Genomic DNA, 23,032 nt, shown 5'->3' with positions numbered 1-23,032 from the left:
CGCGGCGCCCTGAGGGGGGGGGGCCGGGCCGCGGCCTGCATGAAAAATTATGCAAATTTATGCAAATGAGGCCAGGGGGCGGGGCTTTATGGATCTATTTATCTGAATGGGTTGTGATGAGATGCAAATTTATGCAAATGAGGCGGGGAGGGCACCTGAGTGAGGGGGGGGGGACACCTGAGAGGGGGGGGGGGGCAGGCTTCGGGCAGGGGGCTAGGCCCCAAGGGGGGGGGGGTGAGGCCCCTCCCCCTTTAGGCCCCTCCCCCTTTAGGCCCCGCCCCCTCTGACCCCACCCCCTGAGGCCCCGCCCCCTGAGGCCCCGCCCCCCTAAGCCCCGCCCCTCCCCGTGCCCAGCCGTGCGGGCGGCGGGGCGGGAGGCCGGGACCCCCCCCCCCCCTCCCCTCCCTGACCCCCCCCCCCAAAAAAAAATTTCAAAGCCATGGCCCCCCCTGGAGCCCCCCTGGCCGGCGGCCTCCTCTTCTTCCCCGGCCTCTTCCTGCTGGCCAAGAGCGGCCTCCGGCGCCTGCCCGGCCTCCGCTGGCCGGAGCCCGACGCGGTCATCGTGGCGGCCAGGTGAGAGGGGGGACATTGGGGGGGGGAGGGGGACAAGGACAGGAGGGGGACAGGGATGGGATGGGGACAGGGACAGGAGGGGGACAGGGAGGGGATGGGGAGGGGGACAAGGACAGGGAGGGGATTGGGGACAGGGAGGGGATTGGGGACAGGGACAGGACGGGGATGGGATGGGGACAAGGATGGGGACAGGGAGGGGATGGGGACAAGGACAGGGACAGGAGGGGGACAGGGAGGGGATGGGGACACAGAGGGGATGGGGAGAGGGACAGGGACAGGACAGGGAGGGTCTGGGGACAAGGATGGGGACTGGGAGGGGATGGGGATGGGATGGGGATGGGGACAAGGACAGGAGGGGGACAGGGAGGGGAGGGGATGGGGACAAGGACGGGGACGGGATGGGGATAAGGATGGGGACAGGGATGGGATGGGGACAAGGACAGGAACAGGAGGGGACAGGGAGGTGGTGGGGATGGGATGGGGACAAGGACGGGGAAGGGGACAGGAGGGGGACAGGGAGGGGATGGGGACACGGAGGGGATGGGGACGGGATGGGGACAAGGACAGGGACAGGATGGGGATGGGATGGGGGCAGGGAGGGGATGGGGACAGGGACAGGAGGGGGACAGGGACACGGAGGGGACAGGGATAGGATGGGGACAAGGACAGGGACAGGGACAGGAGGGGGACAGGGAGGGGATGGGGACGGGATGGGGACAAGGACGGGGACTGGGAGGGGATGGGGGCAGGATGTGGATGGGGACAAGGACAGGAGGGGGACAGGGACAGGGAGGGGATGGGGATGGGGACGGGGACAGGGACAGGGACAGGACGGGGATGGGGACAAGGACAGGAGGGGGACAGGGAGGGCATGGGATGGGGATGGGGAGGGGGACAGGGAGGGGATGGGGCAGGGAGGGGATGGGGACAAGGACGGGGATGGGATGGGGACAGGGACAGGACAGGGACAGGGATAGGGAGGGGATGGGGACAGGGACAGGGAGAGGATGGGGATGGGATGGGGACGGGGAGGGGATGGGGACAAGGACAGGGACAGGAGGGGGACAGGGAGGGGATGGGGACAGGGACAGGACAGGGACAAATGGGGCACAAGGACAGGGATGGGACAGGGACAGGAGGGGGACAGGAGGGGGGTGGATGTGGCACAAGGACAGGGACAGGGATGGGGACAGGGAGGGGACGGGGACAGGGACAGGGAAGGGGACAAGGACAGCGAGGGGACAGGGACGGGGCTGGGGCTGCAGCGGGGTCGGGGATGATGCAGCACTGGGGACACTGGGGGACACCGGGGGACACCGGGGAATACTGGGGACACTGGGGGACACTGGGGACATTTGGGGACACCGGGGGACAATGGGGAATACTGGGGGACACTGGGGGACAATGGGGACATTTGGGGACACCGAGGACAGCGGGCACAGATGCACCAGGACACGGGGACGGGGTGGCAGGGCGGCTGCCCCCCATGTCCCCATGTCCCCAAAAAGTGTCCCCAAAGTGTCCCCAAAGTGTCCCCAAAGTGTCCCCAACGTCCCCCCCCCAGGCTGGTGTCCTCGGTGCAGGCGGTGATGGCCTCCACAGCCGGCTACATCATCTCCTCCTCCTGTCACCACGTCATCGACGACCAGTGAGTGTCACCCCCCCCCCCAGCACCCATGGGTGCCCCCACCCCCCCCAGACGCCCCCCAAATTCCCCCGGACCCGGGGAGGGGGACAGGGAGGGGGGGACAGGGGACGCGGTGTCCTCGCGGGGGATTACGGTGACAGCTGCCGGGGCTCATCCCGGATTAACCCGGCCCCGGGGTTAATTCCTGGGGGAGACGGGGGGGGACACACGCGGGGGGGACCCCAAATTGGGGGGTCCCAAAGTCCCCGACTGCTTTTGTGCCTCAAATTTGGGGGGTGCTGAAGGTAAATGGGATACTTGGGGGAAGGAAATTGGGGGGTCCCCAAATCTTTGGGTGTCTGGGTGCCCCAAATTGGGGGGTCCCAAAGGCAACTGGGACACCTGGGTCCCCAGAATCGGGGTGTCCCCAAATCTCTGGGTGTCAGGGTACCCCAAATTGGGGTGTCCCCAAATCCCTGGGTGTCTGGGTGCCCAAATTGAGGTGTCCCAAAGTCAACTGGGCATTAGGGTGCCCCAATTTGGGATGTCCCCAAGCCACCTGGACACCCGTGCCCCCCAAAATCGGGGTGTCCCCAAATCCCTGGGTGTCAGGGTCCCCCAAATCGGGTTGTCCCCATATCTCCAGACACTTGGGTGCCCAAATTGGGGTGTCCCCAAATCCCTGAGAGTCTGAGTCCCCCAAAATCGGGGTGTCCCCAAATCTTTGGGTCTCTGGGTGCCCAAATTGGGGTGTCCCAAAGCCACCTGTCCCCCTGGATCCCCCAAAATCAGGGTATCCCCAAATCCCTGGGTGTCTGAGTCCCCAAAATTGGGGTGTCCCCAAATCCCTGAGGGTCTGGGTCCCCCAAATTGGGGTGTCCCCATATCTCCAGACACTTGGGTCTCCAAAATTGGGGTGTCCCAAAGCCACCTGGACACCTGCGTGCCCCAAATTGGGGTGTCCCAAAGTCAAATGGGACACTTGGGTCCCCAAAATTGGGGTGTCCCCATATCTCCAGACACTTGGGTGTCCCAAATTGGGGTGTCCCCAAGTCACCCTGGACACCTGGATCCTCAAAATTGGGGTGTCCCCAAATCCCTGGGTCTCTGGGTGCCCAAATTGGGGTGTCCCCAAGCCACCTGGAAACCCGTGTCCCCCAAAATTGGGGTGTCCCCAAATCCCTGAGGGTCTGGGTGCCCCAAATTGGGGTGTCCCCATATCTCCAGACACTTGGGTGTCCCAAATTGGGGTGTCCCAAAGTCAACTGGGACAGTTGGATCCCCCAAATCAGGGTGACCCCAAATCTCTGGGTCTCTGGGTGCCCAAATTTGGGTGTCCCCAAGCCACCTGTCCCCCTGGATCCTCCAATATCAGGGTGTCCCCAAATCTCTGGGTGTCTGAGTCCCCAAAATTGGGATGTCCCCAAATCTTTGGGTGTCTGGGTGCCCCAAATTGGGGTGTCCCCATATCTCCAGGCACCTGCATCCCCTAAATTGGGGTGTCCCAAAGCCACCTGGACACCTGGGTGCCCAAATTGGGGTGTCCCAAAGTCAATTGGGACACTTGGGTCCCTAAAATCGGGGTGTCCCCAAATCCCTGGGTCTCTGGGTGCCCAAATTGGGGTGTCCCCACGCCAGCTGAGATCCTTGGGTCCCCAAAATTGGGATATCCCCAAATCCCTGTATCTCTGGGTCCCCAAACTGGAGTGTCCCCAAGCCACCTGGACACCCGTGTCCCCCAAAATCGGGGTGTCCCCTAATCCCTGGGTTTCTGAATCCCCAAAATTGGGGTGTCCCGAAATCTCTGTGTCTCTGGGTTCCCCAAATTAGGGTGTCCCCAAATCTCTGGGTGCCCAAATTGGGGTGTCCCAAAGTCACCTGGGCACCTGGATCCCCCAAAATCGGGGTGTCCCCAAATCTTTGGGTGTCTTGGTGCCCAAATTGGGGGGTCCCGAAGGCAACTGGGACACTTGGGTCCCCAAAATCAGGGTGTCCCCAAATCTCTGGGTGTCTCTGTCCCCCAAATCGGGGTGTCCCCAAATCTCTGGGTTTCCAGGTGCCCAAATTGAGGTGTCCCAAAGTCAACTGGGCATTAGGGTGCCCCAATTTGGGATGTCCCCAAGCCACCTGGACACCCGTGCCCCCCAAAATCGGGGTGTCCCCAAATCCCTGGGTCTCTGGGTACCCCAAACTGGGGTGTCCCCAAATCTCTGGGTGTCAGGGTTCCCAAATTGGAGTGTCCCCAAATCCCTGAGAGTCTGAGTCCCCCAAAATCGGGGTGTCCCCAAATCTTTGGGTGTCTGGGTGCCCAAATTGGGGTGTCCCAAGTCCACCCTGTCCCCCTAGATCCCCCAAATCAGGGTGACCCCAAATCTTTGGGTGTCTGTGTCCCCAATATTGGGGTGTCCCCAAATCCCTGTGTCTCTGGGTGCCCAAAATTGGGGTGTCCCCAAGCCACCTGTCCCCCTGGATCCCCCAAAATCAGGGTATCCCCAAATCCCTGGGTGTCTGAGTCCCCTAATTTGGGGTGTCCCCATATCTCCAGACACTTGGGTGTCCCAAACTGGGGTGTCCCCAAATCCCTGAGGGTCTGGGTGCTCAAATTGGGGTGTCCCAAAGTCAACTGGGTCACTTGGATCCCCCAAAATCGGGGTGTCCCCAAATCCCTGGGTCTCTGGGTGCCCAAATTGGGGTGTCCCCACGCCAGCTGGGATCCTTGGGTCCCCAAAATTGGGGTGTCCCCAAATCCCTGTATCTCTGGGTCCCCAAATTGGGGTGTCCCCAAGCCACCTGGGCACCTGGATCCCCCAAAATCGGGGTGTCCCCAAATCCCTGGGTCTCTGAGTCCCCCAAAATCGGGGTGTTCCCAAATCTTTGGGTGTCTGGGTGCCCAAAATTGGGGTGTCCCAAAGCCACCTTCCCCCTGGATCCCTCAAAATCGGGGTGTCCCCAAATCCCTGGGTGTTTGAGTCCCCCAAATTGGGGTGTCCCCAAATCTCTGAGTCTCTGGGTGCCCAAATTGGGGTGTCCCCAAGTCCACCCTGTCCCCTTGGATCCCCCAAAATCGGGGTGTCCCCAAATCCCTGGGTCTCTGGGTGCCCAAAATTGGGGTGTCCCAAAGCCACCTTCTCCCTGGATCCCCCAAAATCAGGATGTCCCCTAATCCCTGGGTGTCTCTGTCCCCCAAATCGGGGTGTCCCCAAATCTCTGGGTCTCCAGGTGCCCAAATTGAGGTGTCCCAAAGTCAACTGGGCATTAGGGTGCCCCAATTTGGGATGTCCCCAAGCCACCTGGACACCCGTGCCCCCCAAAATCGGGGTGTCCCCAAATCCCTGTGTTTCTGAGTCCCCTAATTTGGGGTGTCCCCATATCTCCAGGCACTTGGGTGCCCAAATTGAGGTGTCCCAAAGCCACCCTGGACACCTGGATCCTCAAAATTGGGGTGTCCCCAAATCCCTGGGTCTCTGGGTGCCCAAATTGGGGTGTCCCAAAGTCAACTGGGCATTAGGGTACCCCAATTTGGGATGTCCCCAAGACCCTGGATGTCTGGGTCCCCCAAATTGGGGTGTCCCAAAGCCACCTGGGCACCTGGATCCTCAAAATTGGGGTGTCCCCAAATCTCTGAGGGTCTGGGTTCCCCAAATTGGGGTGTCCCCATATCTCCAGACACTTGGGTGCCCAAATTGGGGTGTCCCAAAGTCACCCTGGACACCTGGATCCCCCAAATCAGGGTGACCCCAAATCCCTGAGAGTCTGGGTCCCCCAAATTGGGGTGTCCCCATATCTCCAGACACTTGGGTCTCCAAAATTGGGGTGTCCCAAAGCCACCTGGACACCTGCGTGCCCCAAATTGGGGTGTCCCAAAGTCACCTGGGCACCTGGGTCCCCCAGAATTGGGGTGTCCCTAAATCCCTGGGTGTCTGAGTCCCCCAAATTGGGGTGTCCCCATATCTCCAGACACTTGGGTGCCCAAACCGGGGTGTCCCAAAGTCAACTGGGACCCTTGGGTCCCCAAAATCAGGGTGTCCCCAAATCTCTGAGGGTCTGGGTCCCCAGAATTGGGGTGTCCCCAAATCTCTGGGTCTCTGGGTGCCCCAAATTGGGGTGTCCCCATATCTCCAGGCACCTGCATCCCCTAAATTGGGGTGTCCTAAAGTCACCTGGGACACTTGGATCCCCCAAATCAGGGTGTCCCCAAATCTCTGGGTCTCCGGGTGCCCAAATTGAGGTGTCCCAAAGTCAACTGGGCATTAGGGTGCCCCAATTTGGGATGTCCCCAAGCCACCTGGACACCCGTGCCCCCCAAAATCGGGGTGTCCCCAAATCCCTGGGTGTCTGAGTCCCCCAAATCGGGGTGTCCCCAAATCTCTGGGTCTCTGGCTGCCCAAATTTGGGTGTCCCCAAGCCACCTGTCCCCTTGGATCCCCCAAAATCGGGGTGTCCCCAAATCCCTGGGTCTCTGAGTCCCCCAAATTGGGGTGTCCCCAAATCCCTGGGTCTCTGAGTCCCCTAATTTGTGGGGTCCCCATATCTCCAGGCACTTGGGTGTCCCAAATTGGGGTGTCCCCATGTCACCCTGGACACCTGGATCCTCAAAATTGGGGTGTCCCCAAATCCCTGGGTGTCTGGGTGCCCAAATTGGGGTGTCCTAAAGTCACCTGGGACCCTTGGATTCCCCAAATTGGGGTGTCCCCAAATCCCTGAGAGTCTGAGTCCCCCAAAATCGGGGTGTCCCCAAATCCTTGGGTGTCTGTGTCCCCAAAATTGGGGTGTCCCCAATTCCCTGGGTCTCTGGGTACCCAAATTGGGGTGTCCCAAAGCCACCTGGACACCTGGGTGCCCAAAATCAGGGTGTCCCCAAATCTCTGAGGGTCTGGGTCCCCTAAATTGGGGTATCCCCAAGTCCCTAGAGGTCTGGGTCCCCAAACTGGGGTGTTCCCAAGCCACCTGGACACCTGGGTCCCCAAAATCGGGGTGTCCCCAAATCTCTGGGTGTCAGGGTCCCCTAAATTGGGGTGTCCCCAAATCTCTGAGAGTCTAGGTTCCCAAATTGGGGTGTCCCCAAATCCCTGGGTCTCTGGGTGCCCAAAATTGGGGTGTCCCAAAGCCACCTTCCCCCTGGATCCCCCAAAATCGGGGCGACCCCAAATCCTTGGGTGTCTCTGTCCCCCAAATTGGGGTGTCCCCAAATCCCTGGGTCTTCAGGTGCCCCAAATCGGGGTGTCCCCAAATCCCTGAGAGTCTGGGTCCCCCAAATTGGGGTGTCCCCATATCTCCAGACACTTGGGTCTCCAAAATTGGGGTGTCCCAAAGCCACCTGGACACCTGCGTGCCCCAAATTGGGGTGTCCCAAAGTCAAATGGGACTCTTGGGTCCCCAAAATCAGGGTGTCCCCAAATCCCTGTATCTCTGGGTCCCCAAATTGGGGTGTCCCCAAGCCACCTGGACACCTGTGTCCCCCAAAATTGGGGTGTCCCCTAATCCCTGGGTTTCTGAGTCCCCAAAATTGGGGTGTCCCCAAATCTCTGGGTGCCCAAATTGGGGTGTCCCCAAGCCACCTGGGCACCTGGATCCCCCAAAATCAGGGTGTCCCCAAATCCCTGGGTCTCTGAGTCCCCCAAAATCGGGGTGTTCCCAAATCTTTGGGTGTCTGGGTGCCCAAAATTGGGGTGTCCCAAAGCCACCTTCTCCCTGGATCCCTCAAAATCGGGGTGTCCCCAAATCCCTGGGTGTTTGAGTCCCCCAAATTGGGGTGTCCCCAAATCCCTGTGTCTCTGGGTCCCCAAACTGGGGTGTCCCCAAGCCACCAGCCCCCCCAAATCCCCAAACACCCCCCAATCCCGACTCACCCACCCCCCAAAACCCCCTCTCCCCCCCTCCCACCCCCCTCCCCGTCCCCCAACCCTTCTCCCCGTGTCCCCCCCGTGTCCCCCCCGTGTCCCCCCCCCAGGCACTGGCTGGCGGGGGCGTACCCCCAATTCGCCGTCCCCTATTTCGTCTACGACGTCTACGCCATGTTCCTGTGCCACCGCCACCGGGCGCGGGTCAAAGGTCACGAGGCCGGACCCCCCCCCTCCCTGCGGGCCGCCGCCGCCTCCTACCTGCGCAAGGACCTGCTGATGGTGCTCCACCACGCCGCCATGGTGCTCGTCTGCTTCCCCGTGGCCACCGTGAGTGGGGACGGGGGGGCTTGGGGACGCTTTGGGGACGTTTGGGGACGTCTGGGGACATTTGGGGACATCTTGGGGACATGGTGGTGGCGTGAGGACACGGGGATGTGGAGGTGGAGGGGTGGTGGCTTGGTGTGGACGTGCTCATGGAGGTCCACCATGGTTCTCCGTGGTCATTGGGACTCTTGGGGACATTTGGGGACTCTTGGGGACATTTGGGGAGATTTGGGGACATTTGGAGACGTGGGGGTGTTGAGGGGATGGGGAGGTGGAGGGGTGGTGGCTTGGTGTGGACGTGCTCATGGAGGTCCACCACAGTTCTCCGTGGTCATTGGGACACTTTGGGGACTTTTGGGGACGTTTGGGGACATTTGGGGACGTGGGGGTGTTGAGGGGACACGGGGGTGTTGAGGGGATGGGGAGGTGGAGGGGTGGGGGCTTGGTGTGGACGTGCTCATGGAGGTCCACCATGCTGTTGTGGACTTCTACGTGGTCATGGGGACTCTTGGGGACATTTGGGGGCATTTGGGGACTTTTGGGGACATTTGGGGACACTTTGGGGACACTTGGGGACATGGGAGTGTTGAGGGGATGGGGAGGTGGAGGGGTGGTGGCTTGGTATGGACATGCTCATGGAGGTCCACCACACCTTTGTGGGCTTCTACATGGTCACTGGGACACTTGGGGACATTTGGGGACACCTGGGGACACTTTGGGGACATTTGGGGACACCTCGGGGACATGGGGGTGTTGAGGGGACACGGGGGTGTTGAGGGGTTGGGGAGGTGGAGGGGTGGTGGTTCGGTGTGGACGTGCTCATGGAGGTCCACCATGGTTCTCCGTGGTCATTGGGACTCTTGGGGACATTTGGGGACACTTTGGGGACATTTGGGGACTTTTGGGGACACTTCAGACACCTCAGGGACATGGGGGTATTGAGGGGATGTGGAGGTGGAGGGGTGGTGGCTTGGTGTGGACTTGCTCATGGAGGTCCACCATGGTTCTCTGTGGTCATTGGGACACTTGGGGACATGTGGGGACACTTTGGGGACATTTGGGGACATTTGGGGACACGGGGTGGAAGAATGTCACCTGGGCGTGGAGCTACTCATGGAGGTCCACCACGTTGTCATGGGGCTTGTTGGCTTCTCCATGGCCACGGGGACTCCTGGGGGCTTCTCCGTGGTTATTGGGACACCTGGGGACATTTGGGGACATTTGGGGACACTTTGGGGACATTTGGGGACACTTGGGGACACCTCTGGGACATGGGGGTGTTGAGGGGATGTGGAGGTGGAGGGGTGGTGGTTCAGTATGGACGTGCTCATGGAGGTCCACCATGCCTCTCCGTGGTCATGGGGACACTTGGGGACACTTGGGGACACTTTGGGGACATTTGGGGACATGTGGGGACACTTTGGGGACATTTGGGGACACGGGGTGGAAGAATGTCACCTGGGCGTGGAGCTACTCATGGAGGTCCACCACGTTGTCATGGGGCTTGTTGGCTTCTCCATGGCCATGGGGACTCTTGGGGGCTTCTCCGTGGTCATGGGGACACTTGGGGACATTTGGGGACATTTGGGGACACCTCTGGGACATGGGGGTGTTGAGGGGATGTGGAGGTGGAGGGGTGGTGGCTTGGTGTGGACGTGCTCATGGAGGTCCACCATGGTTCTCCGTGGTCATTGGGACACTTGGGGACATTTGGGGACTTTTGGGGACATTTGGGGACACTTTGGGGACACCTTGGGGACATGGGGGTGTTGAGGGGACATGGGGGTGTTGAGGGGATGTGGAGGTGGAGGGATGGTGGCTTGGTGTGGACGTGCTCATGGAGGTCCACCATGGTTCTCCGTGGTCATGGGGACTCTTGGGGACACCTGGGGACATTTGGGGACTTTTGGGGACATTTGGGGACATTTGGGGACATTAGATCACGTGTCCCCCCCCAGCTGTGGCGCCAGGGGAAGGGTGACTTCTTCCTGGGCTGCCTGCTGATGGCGGAGCTCAGCACCCCCTTCGTCTGCCTGGGCAAGGTCCTCATCCTGGTGAGCCCCAAAATGACGTCGGGGGGACCCCAAACCCTCACGTCCCCAACCCTGGGGTCCCCGGGATGATTTGGGGGGGTGGTGGGACCCCAACCCACGTGTCCCTCAACCTTCACCCCCAACCCTTCATACCCCCAACCCCTTGAGTCCCTGCGATGATTTGGGGTGATGGTGGGCCCCCAACCCTACATGTCCCTCAACCCTTGTGTCCCTCAACTTTTGGGTCCCCAGAAGACCATGGTAGACCCCCAACCCCACGTGTCCCCCAACCCTTGGGTCCCCAGGTTGACTTGGGGTCTTGGTAGACCCCCAACCCTTCATACCCCCAACCCCATGAGTCCCTGGGATGATTTGGGATGATGGTGGGACCCCACCCCACGTGTCCCTCAACTTTTGGCCCCCACCCCTTTCCACCCCCAACCCCTGAGCCCCCAGGCTGACTTGGGGTCTTGGTAGACCCCCAACCCCACGTGTCCCTCAACCTTCACCCCCACCCCTTCATACCCCCAACCCCTCATGTCCCTCAACATTTGGGTCCCCAGGATGATTTGGGGTGGTGGTAGACCCCCAACCCTTCATGTCCTTCAACCATTGGGTCCCCAAGATGACTTGGGGTCTTGGTAGACCCCCAACCCTACATGTCCCTCAACCTTTACCCCCAACCCTTCATACCCCCAACCCCTTGGGTCCCCAGGTTGACTTAGGGTCTTGGTAGACCCCCACCCTCGTGTCCCTCAACATTTGGGTCCCCAAGATGATTTGGGGTGGTGGTAGACCCCCAACCCTACGTGTCCCTCAACCTTCACCCCCAACCCATTCCACCCCCAACCCCTGAGCCCCCAGGTTGACTTGGGGTCTTGGTAGACCCCCAACCCTCATGTCCCTCAACCCTTGGGTCCCCAGGATCATTTAGGGTCTTGGTAGACCCCCAACCCCACGTGTCCCTCAACCTTTGGGTTCCCAACCCCTCATGTCCCCAAGGCTTTATACCCCAACCCTTGGGTCCCCAAGATGATTTGGGGTGGTGGTAGACCCCCAATCCTACATGTCCCTCAACCTTCACCCCCAACCCTTCATGTCCCCAACCCCTTGGGTCCCCAGGATCATTTGGGGTGGTGGTGGGCCCCCAACCCTTCATGTCCTCCAACCCTTGGGTCCCCGGGTTGACTTGGGGTCTTGGTAGACCCCCATCCCCACGTGTCCCTCAACCTTTGGGTTCCCAACCCCTCATGTCCCCACCCCTTCCCATCCCCAACCCCTGAGCCCCCAGGTTGACTTAGGGTCTTGGTAGACCCCCAACCCTTGTGTCCCTCAACATTTCGGTCCCCAGGATCATTTGGGGTGGTGGTGGGACCCCAACCCTACATATCCCTCACCCTTCACCCCCACCCCTTTCCACCCCCAACCCCTTGTGTCCCTGGGTTGACTTAGGGTCTTGGTAGACCCCCATCCCCACGTGTCCCTCAACCTTTGGGTTCCCAACCCCTCATGTCCCCAACCCCTTGGGTCCCCAGGATCATTTGGGGTGGTGGTAGACCCCCACCCCACATATCCCTCAACCCTTGGGTCCCCTGGTTGACTTAGGGTCTTGGTAGCCCCCCACCCCACACACCCCCCCTGTTCCCCCCCCAGTACAAGCGGCAGCACACGGCCCTGCACAAGCTGAACGGGGTGGCCATGCATGGGATCCCCTGCCCATTCCCAGTACAAACTGGGACCCTTCCCAGTACAAACTGGGACCCCCAGCCCCTCCCCAGTATGAACTGGGATCCCCAGCCCCTTCCCAGTATGAACTGGGCCCATTCCCTGGGGTCCCCGGGATGATTTGGGATGATGGTGGGACCCCACCCCATGTGTCCCTCAACCTTCACCCCCACCCCTTCATACCCCCAACCCCTCGTGTCCCTCAACATTTGGGTCCCCAGGATCATTTGGGGTGGTGGTAGACCCCCAACCCTTCATGTCCTTCAACCATTGGGTCCCCAAGATGACTTGGGGTCTTGGTAGACCCCCAACCCACGTGTCCCTCAACCTTTACCCCCCAACCCTTCCCACCCCCAACCCCTTGGGTCCCCGGGATGATTTGGGATGACGGTGGGACCCCACCCCACCCCCCCTGTCCCCCCCCCAGTACAAGCGGCAGCACACGGCCCTGCACAAGCTGAACGGGGTGGCCATGCATGGGATCCCCTGCCCCTTCCCAGTATAAACTGGGCCCATTCCCAGTACAAACTGGGCCCATTCCCAGTACAAACTGGGACCCTTCCCAGTACAAACTGGGACCCCCAGCCCCTCCCCAGGATGAACTGGGATCCCCAGACCCTTCCCAGTATGAACTGGGCCCATTCCCTTGGGTCTCCAGGATGATTTGGGATGATGGTGGGACCCCAACCCACGTGTCCCTCAACTTCACCCCCACCCCTTTCCACCCCCAACCCCTTGAGCCCCCAGGTTGACTTAGGGTCTTGGTAGACCCCCAACCCTACATGTCCCTCAACCCTTGGGTCCCCAAGATGATTTGGGGTCTTGGTAGACTGCCAACCCCACATATCCCTCAACATATGGGTCCCCAAGATGATTTGGGATGATGGTGGGACCCCAACCCACGTGTCCCTCAACTTTTGGCCCCCAACACTTTATACCCCCAACCCTTGAGTCCCTGGGTTGAGTTGGGGTCTTGGTAGACCCCCAACCCTACATGTCCCTCAACCTTCACCCCCAACCCTTCCCACCCCCAACCCCTTGGGTCCCCGGGATGATTTGGGATGATGGTGGGACCCCAACCCACGTGTCCCTCAACTTTTGGCCCCCACCCCTTTCCACCCCCAACCCCTGAGCCCCCAGGCTGACTTGGGGTCTTGGTAGAACCCCAACCCCACGTGTCCCTCAACCTTCACCCCTACCCCTTCATACCCCCAACCCCTCGTGTCCCTCAACATTTGGGTCCCCAGGATGATTTGGGGTGGTGGTAGACCCCCAACCCTTCATGTCCTTCAACCATTGGGTCCCCAAGATGACTTGGGGTCTTGGTAGACCCCCAACCCACGTGTCCCTCAACCTTTACCCCCCAACCCTTTCCACCCCCAACCCCTTGGGTCCCCGGGATGATTTGGGATGATGGTGGGACCCCACCCCACACGCCCCCCAACTTTTGGACCCCAACCCTTTATACCCCCAACCCTTGGGTCCCCGGGTTGACTTGGGGTCTTGGTAGACCCCCAACCCTACATATCCTTCAACCTTCACCCCCAACCCTTCATACCCCCAACCCCTGAGCCCCCAGGTTGACTTGGGGTCTTGGTAGACCCCCAACCCTTGTGTCCCTCAACCCTTGGGTCCCCGGGTTGACTTGGGGTCTTGGTAGACCCCCATCCCCACGTGTCCCTCAACCTTTGGGTTCCCAACCCCTCATGTCCCCAACCCTTCACACCCCCAACCCCTGAGCCCCCAGGTTGACTTGGGGTCTTGGTAGACCCCCAAACCTACATATCCCTCAGCCTTCACCCCCAACCCTTTATACCCCCAACCCCTTTGGTCCCCGGGTTGACTTGAGGTCTTGGTAGACCTCCAAACCTACATATCCCTCAACCTTCACCCCCAACCCTTTATACCCCCAACCCCTTGGGTCCCCGGGATGATTTGGGATGATGGTGGGACCCCACCCCACCCCCCCTGTCCCCCCCCCAGTACAAGCGGCAGCACACGGCCCTGCACAAGCTGAACGGGGTGGCCATGCTGGTGACGTTCCTGGGCTGCCGCGTCCTGCTCTTCCCCTACCTCTACTGGGCCTACGGGCGCCACCGGGGGCTCCCCCTGCTGCGGGTGCCGGGGGCGCTGCCCCCCGCCTACAACGCCGCCGCCGCCGCCCTGCTGGCCCCGCAGCTCTACTGGTTCGGCCTCATCTGCCGGGGGGCCTGGCGCCTCTTCCGACCCCCCCCCCGGCACCCGCCCTGAGCCCGGGGGATGGGGTGGGGGGGTGGGAGTTGAGGGGGGGGGGTAGGGGGGGAAATGGGGGGGGAAATGGGGGGGAAATGGGGGGGGGAAAGGGGTAGGGGTGGAAAAGGGGGGTGCAGGAGGGATGTGGGGGGGCCAAGGGGGTCCCAAGGGGGTCCCAAGGGGGGCCAGGGGTCTTCAGGGGGCACCCCAAGGTCCTTATGGGGGTCCCAAAGGGGTCCCAAGGGGGTCCTGGGGTCCTTATGGGGGTCCTGGGGTCTTCAGGGGGTACCCCAAGGTCCATAATGGGGGTCCCAAGGGGGTCCTGGGGTCCTTATGGGGGTCTTGGGGTCTTCAAGGGGCACCCCAAGGTCCATATGGGGGTCCCAAGGGGGTCCCAAAAGGGTCCTGGGGTCTTCAAGGGGCACCCCAAGGTCCATATGGGGGTCCCAAGGGGGTCCCAAGGGGGTCCTGCAGTCTTCAGGGGGCACCCTAAGGTCCATATGGGGGGGTCCTGGGGTCCTTATGGGGGTTCCAGGGTCCTTATAGGGCACCCTAAGGTCCATAATGGGGGTCCCAAGGGGGTCCCAAGGGGCTCCTGGGGTCCTTATGGGGGTCTTGGGGTCTTCAGGGGGCACCCTAAGGTTCATATGGGGGGTCCAGGGGTCTTCAGTGGGCACCCCAGGGTCCATATGGGGGTCCCAAGGGGGTCCCAAGGGGGTCCTGGGGTCTTCAGGGGGCTCCCCAAGGTCCATATGGGGGTCCCAAGGGGGTCCTGGGGTCCTTATGGGGGTTCCAGTGTCTTTATAGAGCACCCTAAGGTCCATATGGGGGGTCCTGGGGTCTTCAGGGGGCACCCTAAGGTCCATATGGGGGTCCCAAGGGGGTCCTAAGGGGGTCCCGGGGTCCTTATGGGGGTCCTGGGGTCTTCAGGGGGCACCCTAAGTTCCATAATGGGGGTCCCAAGGGGGTCCCAAGAGGGTCTTGGGGTCTTCAGGGGGCACCCCAAGGTTCATATGGGGGTCCCAAGGGGGTTCTGGGGTCCTTATGGAGGTCCTGGGGTCTTCAGGGGGCACCCCAAGGTACTTAAGGGGGTCCTAAGAGGGTCCGGGGGTCCTTATGGGGGTTCCAGGGTCTTTATAGGGCACCCTAAGGTCCATAATGGGGGTCCCAAGGGGGTCCCAAGGGGGTCCGGGGGTCTCTAGGGGCCCCCTGAGGTCCCTCTGGGGGTCCCGGGGGGTCCCTTTGGTGCCCCCCACCCATGGGTGCCCCCGCGCTGTCCCGGCCGCTGCATTAAAGGACTTTGGGAACCGACCCGGCTGCTCCTTGGGACACGGGGGGGGGGGGGGGCATCCCAGTATGAACTGGGACCATTCCAGTATGAACTGGGACCATTCCAGTATGAACTGGGAAGACCAGCCCCAGCCCAGTAGGGACTGGGCCCATTCCCAGTACAAACTGGGACCCCCTGCCCATTCCCAGTACAAATTGGGCCCATTCCCAGTACAAACTGGGACCCCCAGCCCCATCCCAGCATAAACTGGGCTCTGTCCCAGTACAAACTGGAACCCCCAGCCCCATCCCAGCTCAAACTGGGCACTGCCCCAGTACAAACAGGGACCCCCAGCCCCTCCCCAGTATGAACTGGGATCCCCAGACCCTTCCCAGTATGAACTGGGCCCATTCCCAATATGAACTGGGCCCCCCAGCCCCTTCCCAGTACAAACTGAGCCCCATCCCAGTACAAACTGGGACCCCAAGCCCCATCCCAGTACAAACTGGGATCCCCAGCCACTTCCCAGTATGAATTATGCCCTTTCCCAGTACAAACTGGGACACCCAGCCCCTTCCCAGTACAAACTGGGATCCCCAGCCTCTTCCCAGTATGAATTATGCCCTTCCCCAGTACAAACTGGGACACCGGGCCCCTTCCCACTACAAACTGGGACCCTTCCCAGTACAAACTGGGCACCCCCAGCCCCATCCCAGTATGAATTCGGCCCAGTCCCAGTATGAAACAAGATCCCCATCCCCATTCCAGTACAAACTGGGACCCCCAGCCCCACCCCAGTACAAACTGGGACCCCCAGCCCTTTCCCAGTATGACCTGGGATCCATGGCCCCATCCCAGTACAAACTGGGCCCATTCCCATTATGAACTGGGAACCCCAGCCCCTTCCCAGTATGAACTGGGCCCATTCCACTGCAAACTGGGAACTTTCCCAGTACAAACCAGGGCTCCCAGCTCCAACCCAGCTCAAACTGGGATTGTCCCCAGCTCAAACTGGGACCCCCAGCCCTTTCCCAGTATGAACTGGGCTCCCCAGACCCATCCCAGTACAAACTGGGCCCATTCCCAATATGAACTGGGGCCCCCAACCCTATCCCAGTATGAACTGGGCCCATTCCCAGTACAAACTGGGCACCCACAGCCCCATCCCAGTACAAACTGGAACCCTCCACCTCATCCCAGCTCAAACTGGGCGCTGCCCCAGTACGAACTGGGACCCCCAGCCCCTTCCCAGTATGAACTGGGATCCCTAGACCCTTACCAGTATGAATTGGGCCCATCCCAGTACAAACTGGGAGCCTTTCCAGTACAAACTGGGACCCCTAGCTCTTTCCCAGTACAAACTGGGACACTCAGCCCCTTCCCAGTATGAATTGGCCCCATTCCACTACAAACTGGGAGCCTTCCCAGTACAAACCGGAATCAGAAGCCCCATCCCAGTATGAACTGGGCCCATTCCCAATATGAACTGGGCCCCCCAGCCCCTTCCCAGTACAAACTGAGCCCCATCCCAGTACAAACTGGGATCCCCTGCCCATTCCCAGTACAAACTGGGCCCATTCCCAGTACAAACTGGGCTCCCCAGCCCCATCCCAGTACAAACTGGGACCCCCAGCCCCTTCCCAGTACAAACTGGAACCCTCAGCCCCAGCCCAGTAAGAACTGACCCCATTTCCACTACAAACTGGGCCCATTCCCAGTTCAGACTGGGCACCCACAGCCCCTTACCAGTACAAACTGGACACATTCCCAGTATAAACTGGGCACCCGCAGCCCTCTCCCAGTACAAACTGGAACCCCTCCCAGTACAAACTGGGCACCCCCAGCCCCATCCCAGTATGAACTGGGCCCAATCCCAGTATGAAACAGGATCCTCAGCCTCATTCCAGTATAAACTGGGACAAGTCCCAATGTGAACTGGGCTCCCCAGCCCCTTCCCAGTATGAACTGATCCCATTCCCAGAACAAACTGGGCTCCCCAGCCCCTTCCCAGTACAAACCGGGACCCCCAGCCCCTTCCCATTATGAACTGGGACCCCCAGCCCCTTACCAGTACAAACTGGACCCATTCCCAGTACAAACTGGGACCCTCAGCCCAATCCCAATACAAACTGGGCACTGTCCCAGTACAAACTGGAACCCTCCACCTCATCCCAGCTCAAACTGGGCGCTGCCCCAGTACGAACTGGGACCCCCAGCCCCTTCCCAGTATCAACTGGGATCCCCAGACCCTTACCAGTATGAATTGGGCCCATCCCACTACAAACTGGGAGCCTTCCCAGTACAAACCGGAATCACAAGCCCCATCCCAGTATGAACTGGGCCCATTCCCAGTACAAACTGGGACCCCCAGCCCATTCCCAGTACAAACTGGGCCCATTCCCAGTACAAACTGGGACCCCCAGCCCCTTCCCATTATGAATTGGGCCCATCCCAGTTCGGACTGGGCCCCCCAGCCTCATCCCAGTACAAACTGGGACCATTCCCAGTACAAACTGGGACCCCCAGCCCATTCCCAGTACGAACTGGGACCATTCCCAGTACAAACTGAGACCCTCAGCCCTTTCCCAGTATGAATTGGGCCCATCCCAGTTCAGACTGGGCCCCCCAGACCCATCCCATTACAAAGTGGGCCCATTCCCAGTACAAACTGGGACCCCCAGCCCCTTATCACTACAAACTGGGACCCTTCCCAGTACAAACTGGGACCCCCAGCCTCATCCCGACTCAAACTGGGCCCATTCCCAGTATAAACTGGGACCCCCAGCCCCATCCCAGTATGAACTGGGCCCAATCCCAGTATGAAACAGGATCCCCAGCCTCATTCCAGTATAAACTGGGACAAGTCCCAATGTGAACTGGGCTCCCCAGCCCCTTCCCATTATGAACTGGGCTCCCCAGCCCCTTTCCTGTATGAACAGGTCCCATTCCCAGTACAAACTGGGCACCCACAGCCCCGTCCCAGTACAAACTGGAACCCCTCCCAGTACAAACTGGGAACCCAGCCCCATCCCAGCATAAACTGGGCACTGTCCTAGTACAAACTGGGACCCCCAGCCCCTCCCCAGTATGAACTGGGATCCTCAGACCATTCCCAGTATGAATTGGACCCATCCCACTACAAACTGGGTGCCTTCCCAGTACAAACTGGAATCACAAGCCCCATCCCAGTATGAACTGGGCCCATTCCCAGTACAAACTGCCCCCCCCAGCCCCATCCCAGTACAAACTGGGACCCACAGCCCCTTCCCATTATGAACTGGGAACCCCAGCCCCTTCCCAGTATGAATTAGGCCCACCCCAGTACAAACTGGGCCCATTTCCAGTACAGACTGGGACCCCCAGACCCTTCCCAGTATGAACTGGGCTCCCCAGCTCCATCCCAGTACAAACTGGGCCCATTCCCAGTACAAAATGAGATCCTCAGCCTTTCCCAGTATGAATTGGGCCCATCCCAGTTCAGACTGGGTCCCCCAGCACCATCCCACTACAAACTGGGACCCTTCCCAGTACAAACTGGGACACCCAGCCCCTTCCCACTACAAACTGGGACCCTTCCCAGTACAAACTGGGCCCCCCAGCATCTTCCCAGTACAAACTGGGATCCCCAGCCCCTTTCCAGTATGAATTATGCCCTTTCCCAGTACAAACCAGGATCCCCTGTCCATTCCCAGTATCAACTGGGCCCATCCCACTGCAAATTGGGACACTTCCCAGTACAAACTGGGACCCCCAGCCCCTTCCCAGTACAAACTGGGACCCTTCCCTGTACAAACTGGGATCCCCAGCCCCTTCCCAGTACAAACTGTGACCATTCCCAGTACAAACTGGGATCCCCAGCCCCTTCCCATTACAAACTGGGCCCATTCCCAGGACAAACTGGGACCCCCAGCCCCTTCGCACTACAAACTGGGCCCCATCCCAGTACAAACTGGGCCCATTCCCAGTATAAACTGGGACCCACAGCCCCTTCCCAGTATGAACTGGGCCTATTCCACTGCAAACTGGGAACTTTCCCAGTACAAACCAGGGCTCCCAGCTCCAACCCAGCTCAAACTGGGATTGTCCCCAGCTCAAACTGGGACCCCCAGCCCTTTCCCAGTATGAACTGGGCTCCCCAGACCCATCCCAGTACAAACTGGGCCCATTCCCAGTACAAACTGGGACCCCCAGCTAATTCCCAGTACAAACTGGGCCCTTTCCCAGTACAAAATGGGACCCTTCCCAGTACAAACTGGGCCCCCCAGCCCCTTCCCAGTACAAACTGGGCCCATTCCCAGTACAAACTGGGACCCCCAGCCCCACCCCAGCATAAAATGGGCACTGTCCCAATACAAACTTGAACCCCCAGCCCCATCCCAGCTCAAACTGGGCACTGCCCCAGTACAAACTGGGACCCCCAGCCCCTCCCCAGTATGAACTGGGATCCCGAGACCCTTCCCAGTATGAACTGGGCCCATTCCCAATATGAACTGGGCCCCTCAGCCCCTTCCCAGTACAAACTGGGCCCATTCCCAGTACAAACTGGGACCCCCTGCCCATTCCCAGTAGAAACTGGGCCCATTCCCAGTACAAAGTGGGACCCCCAGTCCCTTACCAGTACAAACTGAGCCCATTCCCAGTACAAACTGGGCGCCTTTCCCTTCGCCCCGCCCCCGTTGCCAGGTAACCGCCACCGCCGTTCCCGCCTCTTTCCCCCCGTTGCCAGGCAACCGCCGCCATTTTGTCCCCTCCCCCCGTTGCCAGGCAACCGCCGCCATTTTGTCCCCTCCCCCCGTTGCCAGGCAACCGCCGCCATTTTGTCCCCTCCCCCCGTTGCCAGGCAACCGACATGCAGGAACATGGTGGAGGCTCCTAGGTCAGTCACAGAAAGGTGTGACATATGTTGGAGAAATAATCCACTAAACACACACAAATCCAGAAAAGAATTTTCTGCTTCCTTTTCCCTTTCCAGCACTTGCAGGATTGGGTGAGGTTGCAGAAAGAAATGGAAAAGGAACTGTCAAGTTCCAACACATCTCTAAGATTCCTGAACTGTTCCTTTGATGATCAGTGGGCTTGTAAGAAGGCTTATAAATTGCCTACAGCCTCTCCTTTGTTTATGGCCAGCTTCATTGGCAACTTTGCTGTACCTGTCAGGGCTTTCTGACAGGCTGTTTTCTATCTGCAAAGATGGATATGCACCTAGGCAGTGCTCTGGGAACTGCTGGTTTCTGAAGGGCAAAGAGGTTGGCAGGAGGGCTCTGAACACAGGTGGGGAAAAGACCATGGGACATGGAAACATCCCCCAGTTATAAAATCTTCAGGCAGAAGAAATATGGTTAGGGAATGAGAAGAAAGAAAAACCGGATTTGTAGTCAGAGGGAGAACTTCTCAGAAAAGTCTGTATTATTCCCTACATTGCAGCCCCCTTCCTCTGAGCAAGCCCTCTTGCCTCCTGTCCCACACAGGAAAGCCCCTGCAGTCACTGCTGTGGGTCCAGGGCATGAAGCACGTCCTCTGCAGCCACAGTTCCAGCAGAGCAGAGGTGCATCTCTCCAGCCACGTGCCCAGTTCCCTCTGTGGTGCAGGGGGGCTGAGAGCAGCAGCCTTGGGCTGTGGGCAGTGCATTCTGTGAGGCTGGGGAATGAGCTGACTTTCCCTTAATGAGACACCATCATTAGGACACTTGTCTGTCTCCCTGGGATGGCCTTCCAAGTTGTGAGCTGTCCTGCAGGATAGAAATCTTTTCCGTAGTATCTCTGTGTTATGTGAATGCCCCAGGAAGAAGCAGAGATATGCTGCATGTGAGGACATGCTGTTGGGTTGGTGAAATAAATGATAAGTGTCCTTGGCAAGACATGTGGTGCTGAGACCTTGCTTAGGTACCTTGAGAAAGGCTGCGCACTGAGAGATTGGCAGTGGGTTCCTCTGCTCTCAGCAGTGTCTGCCTTCTTTTCAGGGTGCCATAAATGTGATTGCCCTCCATTAACAAAAGCTGCAAGATCACGGCCATTGGGCACAAGCCCAACCAGCTCCCCTCACCCTGCTCTGAGCTAAAGGGAATCCCTTTGCCTCTCAGGTCTCACAGCCATTCACTGTGGGTGCAGCAGAAATCCTCAGGACTTCTGACTTCAGAGGACATTCCTTGGGCATGATGAGGTTGTGTAGGAAAAAAACAAAAATTCCTAGAAGTCCTCTCAGCCCTCCACATTCTTTAGGCCTGTTAGGACACCACCCCGTATGCCCTTCTGCATTGATTTCATCTGACAAATTCTGAAAATATAACTTGGAGCCTCTGCCATGTTCTGATGTACCCAATGCACAGGGACAAGACTGCTTCCTCCTGACCCAATATGCACAGGTCCCGAATACTTCAGTATCATATTCAAACTCATTAAATATAGCTTATGAGGCTGAATGACAAGTGAGGGAGTGTGGCAGGGAGGGGTTCAAGGAGAAATGGAGTAGATTTCACTCTGGGAAGCCAGTATTAACTTGTCATTGTTTTTTTTGTTTGTTTTTTTTTTCCATCTTGAAAGCTCCCTAGATCCAGCACACTGATGGGCAGCACACTGTTCTTTGACCTGCTCCCCATCAAAGGAACAGATGGACTAAATAGCGTGGAAAAGGGCTTCAGGGTACATTTAAGGAACAGGCAGAGCCCTTACCAATTTCAGACATGGGCAAAGCAGACTCACTCTAGGAAGACGAGCATAATTTATTGAGTGCTACTGGTAGACTGGAGCAGTGAGAAACTAAATGAGAACTAAGAAAGTTCATGGTCTCTCTCTGCCCCTGCTCCAGCGTGGGGTCCCTCCCACAGCCAGCTCTCACAGCCATTCACTGTGAGTGCAGCAGAAATGCTCAGGATTTCTGACTTCAGAGAGCACTGCTTGGGCATCACGAGGGAGAGGATGCTGTCTAGCAAAAGCAAAACTAAACTAAAAGTCCTTTTTGTCACCCACCTTTTTTTTTTCTTTTTTTTTTTTTCACATTCGGAGTGCAGATGTAAACGTCCCTTCTGTGCTAGGAGTGATTTCATATGTCAAATTCTGAACAAAAAATACTTGCCCTACCATGTTCCAATATACGCAGTGCACTGGGAAAGGACTTCTAACTCTTGAGCCAATGGGCAATGCCATGATGGTAATGGTAAACTGAACCTCACAAAAAGAATCTCAAGTCATGGAAGTGAAAGGACATATTTCCTAGAGAAAAAAAAATTCCTAGAGAAAAAAAAAAAAAAAAAGCCTTTTTACATGTGCCTTCCTCACATGACTGTGAGGCAGGCATTCCATGGTACTTTGTCAGCACTGGATTTTTTTCCGACGTGAAGCCTCCCTCCACCTACTCCCCATCCCTGGGCCTGGTGGTGGCAGTTCTGTACTCAGTGATGCCTCCAGCA

General features: G+C 58.9%; 1 protein-coding gene across 2 annotated transcripts; it reads left to right on the top strand.

Annotated features, from left to right (window-relative positions):
* The first annotated feature begins 400 nt into the window (after positions 1-400).
* On the top strand, positions 401-15,668 carry TLCD3B (TLC domain containing 3B). 2 transcript variants are annotated; one of them, XM_072029590.1, is made up of 5 exons: positions 401-573; positions 2,138-2,221; positions 8,151-8,370; positions 10,326-10,421; positions 12,054-12,260. In XM_072029590.1, exons 1-5 carry the CDS (start codon positions 440-442, stop codon positions 12,243-12,245), a joined length of 726 nt encoding a protein of 241 aa, XP_071885691.1. In that variant the 5' UTR covers positions 401-439; the 3' UTR covers positions 12,246-12,260. The 2 variants fall into 2 exon arrangements, with proteins under 2 accessions (XP_071885691.1, XP_071885690.1); XM_072029589.1 differs by lacking the exon at positions 12,054-12,260 and adding an exon at positions 14,109-15,668 and having other exon boundaries at positions 405-573.
* The last annotated feature ends 7,364 nt before the right edge of the window (positions 15,669-23,032 follow it).

Source organism: Anas platyrhynchos, chromosome 30 (genome assembly GCF_047663525.1).
Source record: "Anas platyrhynchos isolate ZD024472 breed Pekin duck chromosome 30, IASCAAS_PekinDuck_T2T, whole genome shotgun sequence".
NCBI classification, from domain to species: Eukaryota; Metazoa; Chordata; class Aves; order Anseriformes; family Anatidae; genus Anas; species Anas platyrhynchos.
This window is presented reverse-complemented; position numbering and strand designations above follow the sequence as displayed.

What these genes read in the sequence shown, in the direction of transcription:
- TLCD3B (XM_072029589.1), top strand. Translation starts at nt 440, where the DNA reads ATGGCCCCCCCTGGAGCCCCCCTGGCCGGCGGCCTCCTCTTCTTCCCC. An exon ending in GCGGTCATCGTGGCGGCCAG is followed by an intron (nt 574 to 2,137) that starts GTGAGAGGGGGG and finishes TCCCCCCCCCAG; the next exon opens with GCTGGTGTCCTCGGTGCAGG. An exon ending in TCTGCTTCCCCGTGGCCACC is followed by an intron (nt 8,371 to 10,325) that starts GTGAGTGGGGAC and finishes GTCCCCCCCCAG; the next exon opens with CTGTGGCGCCAGGGGAAGGG.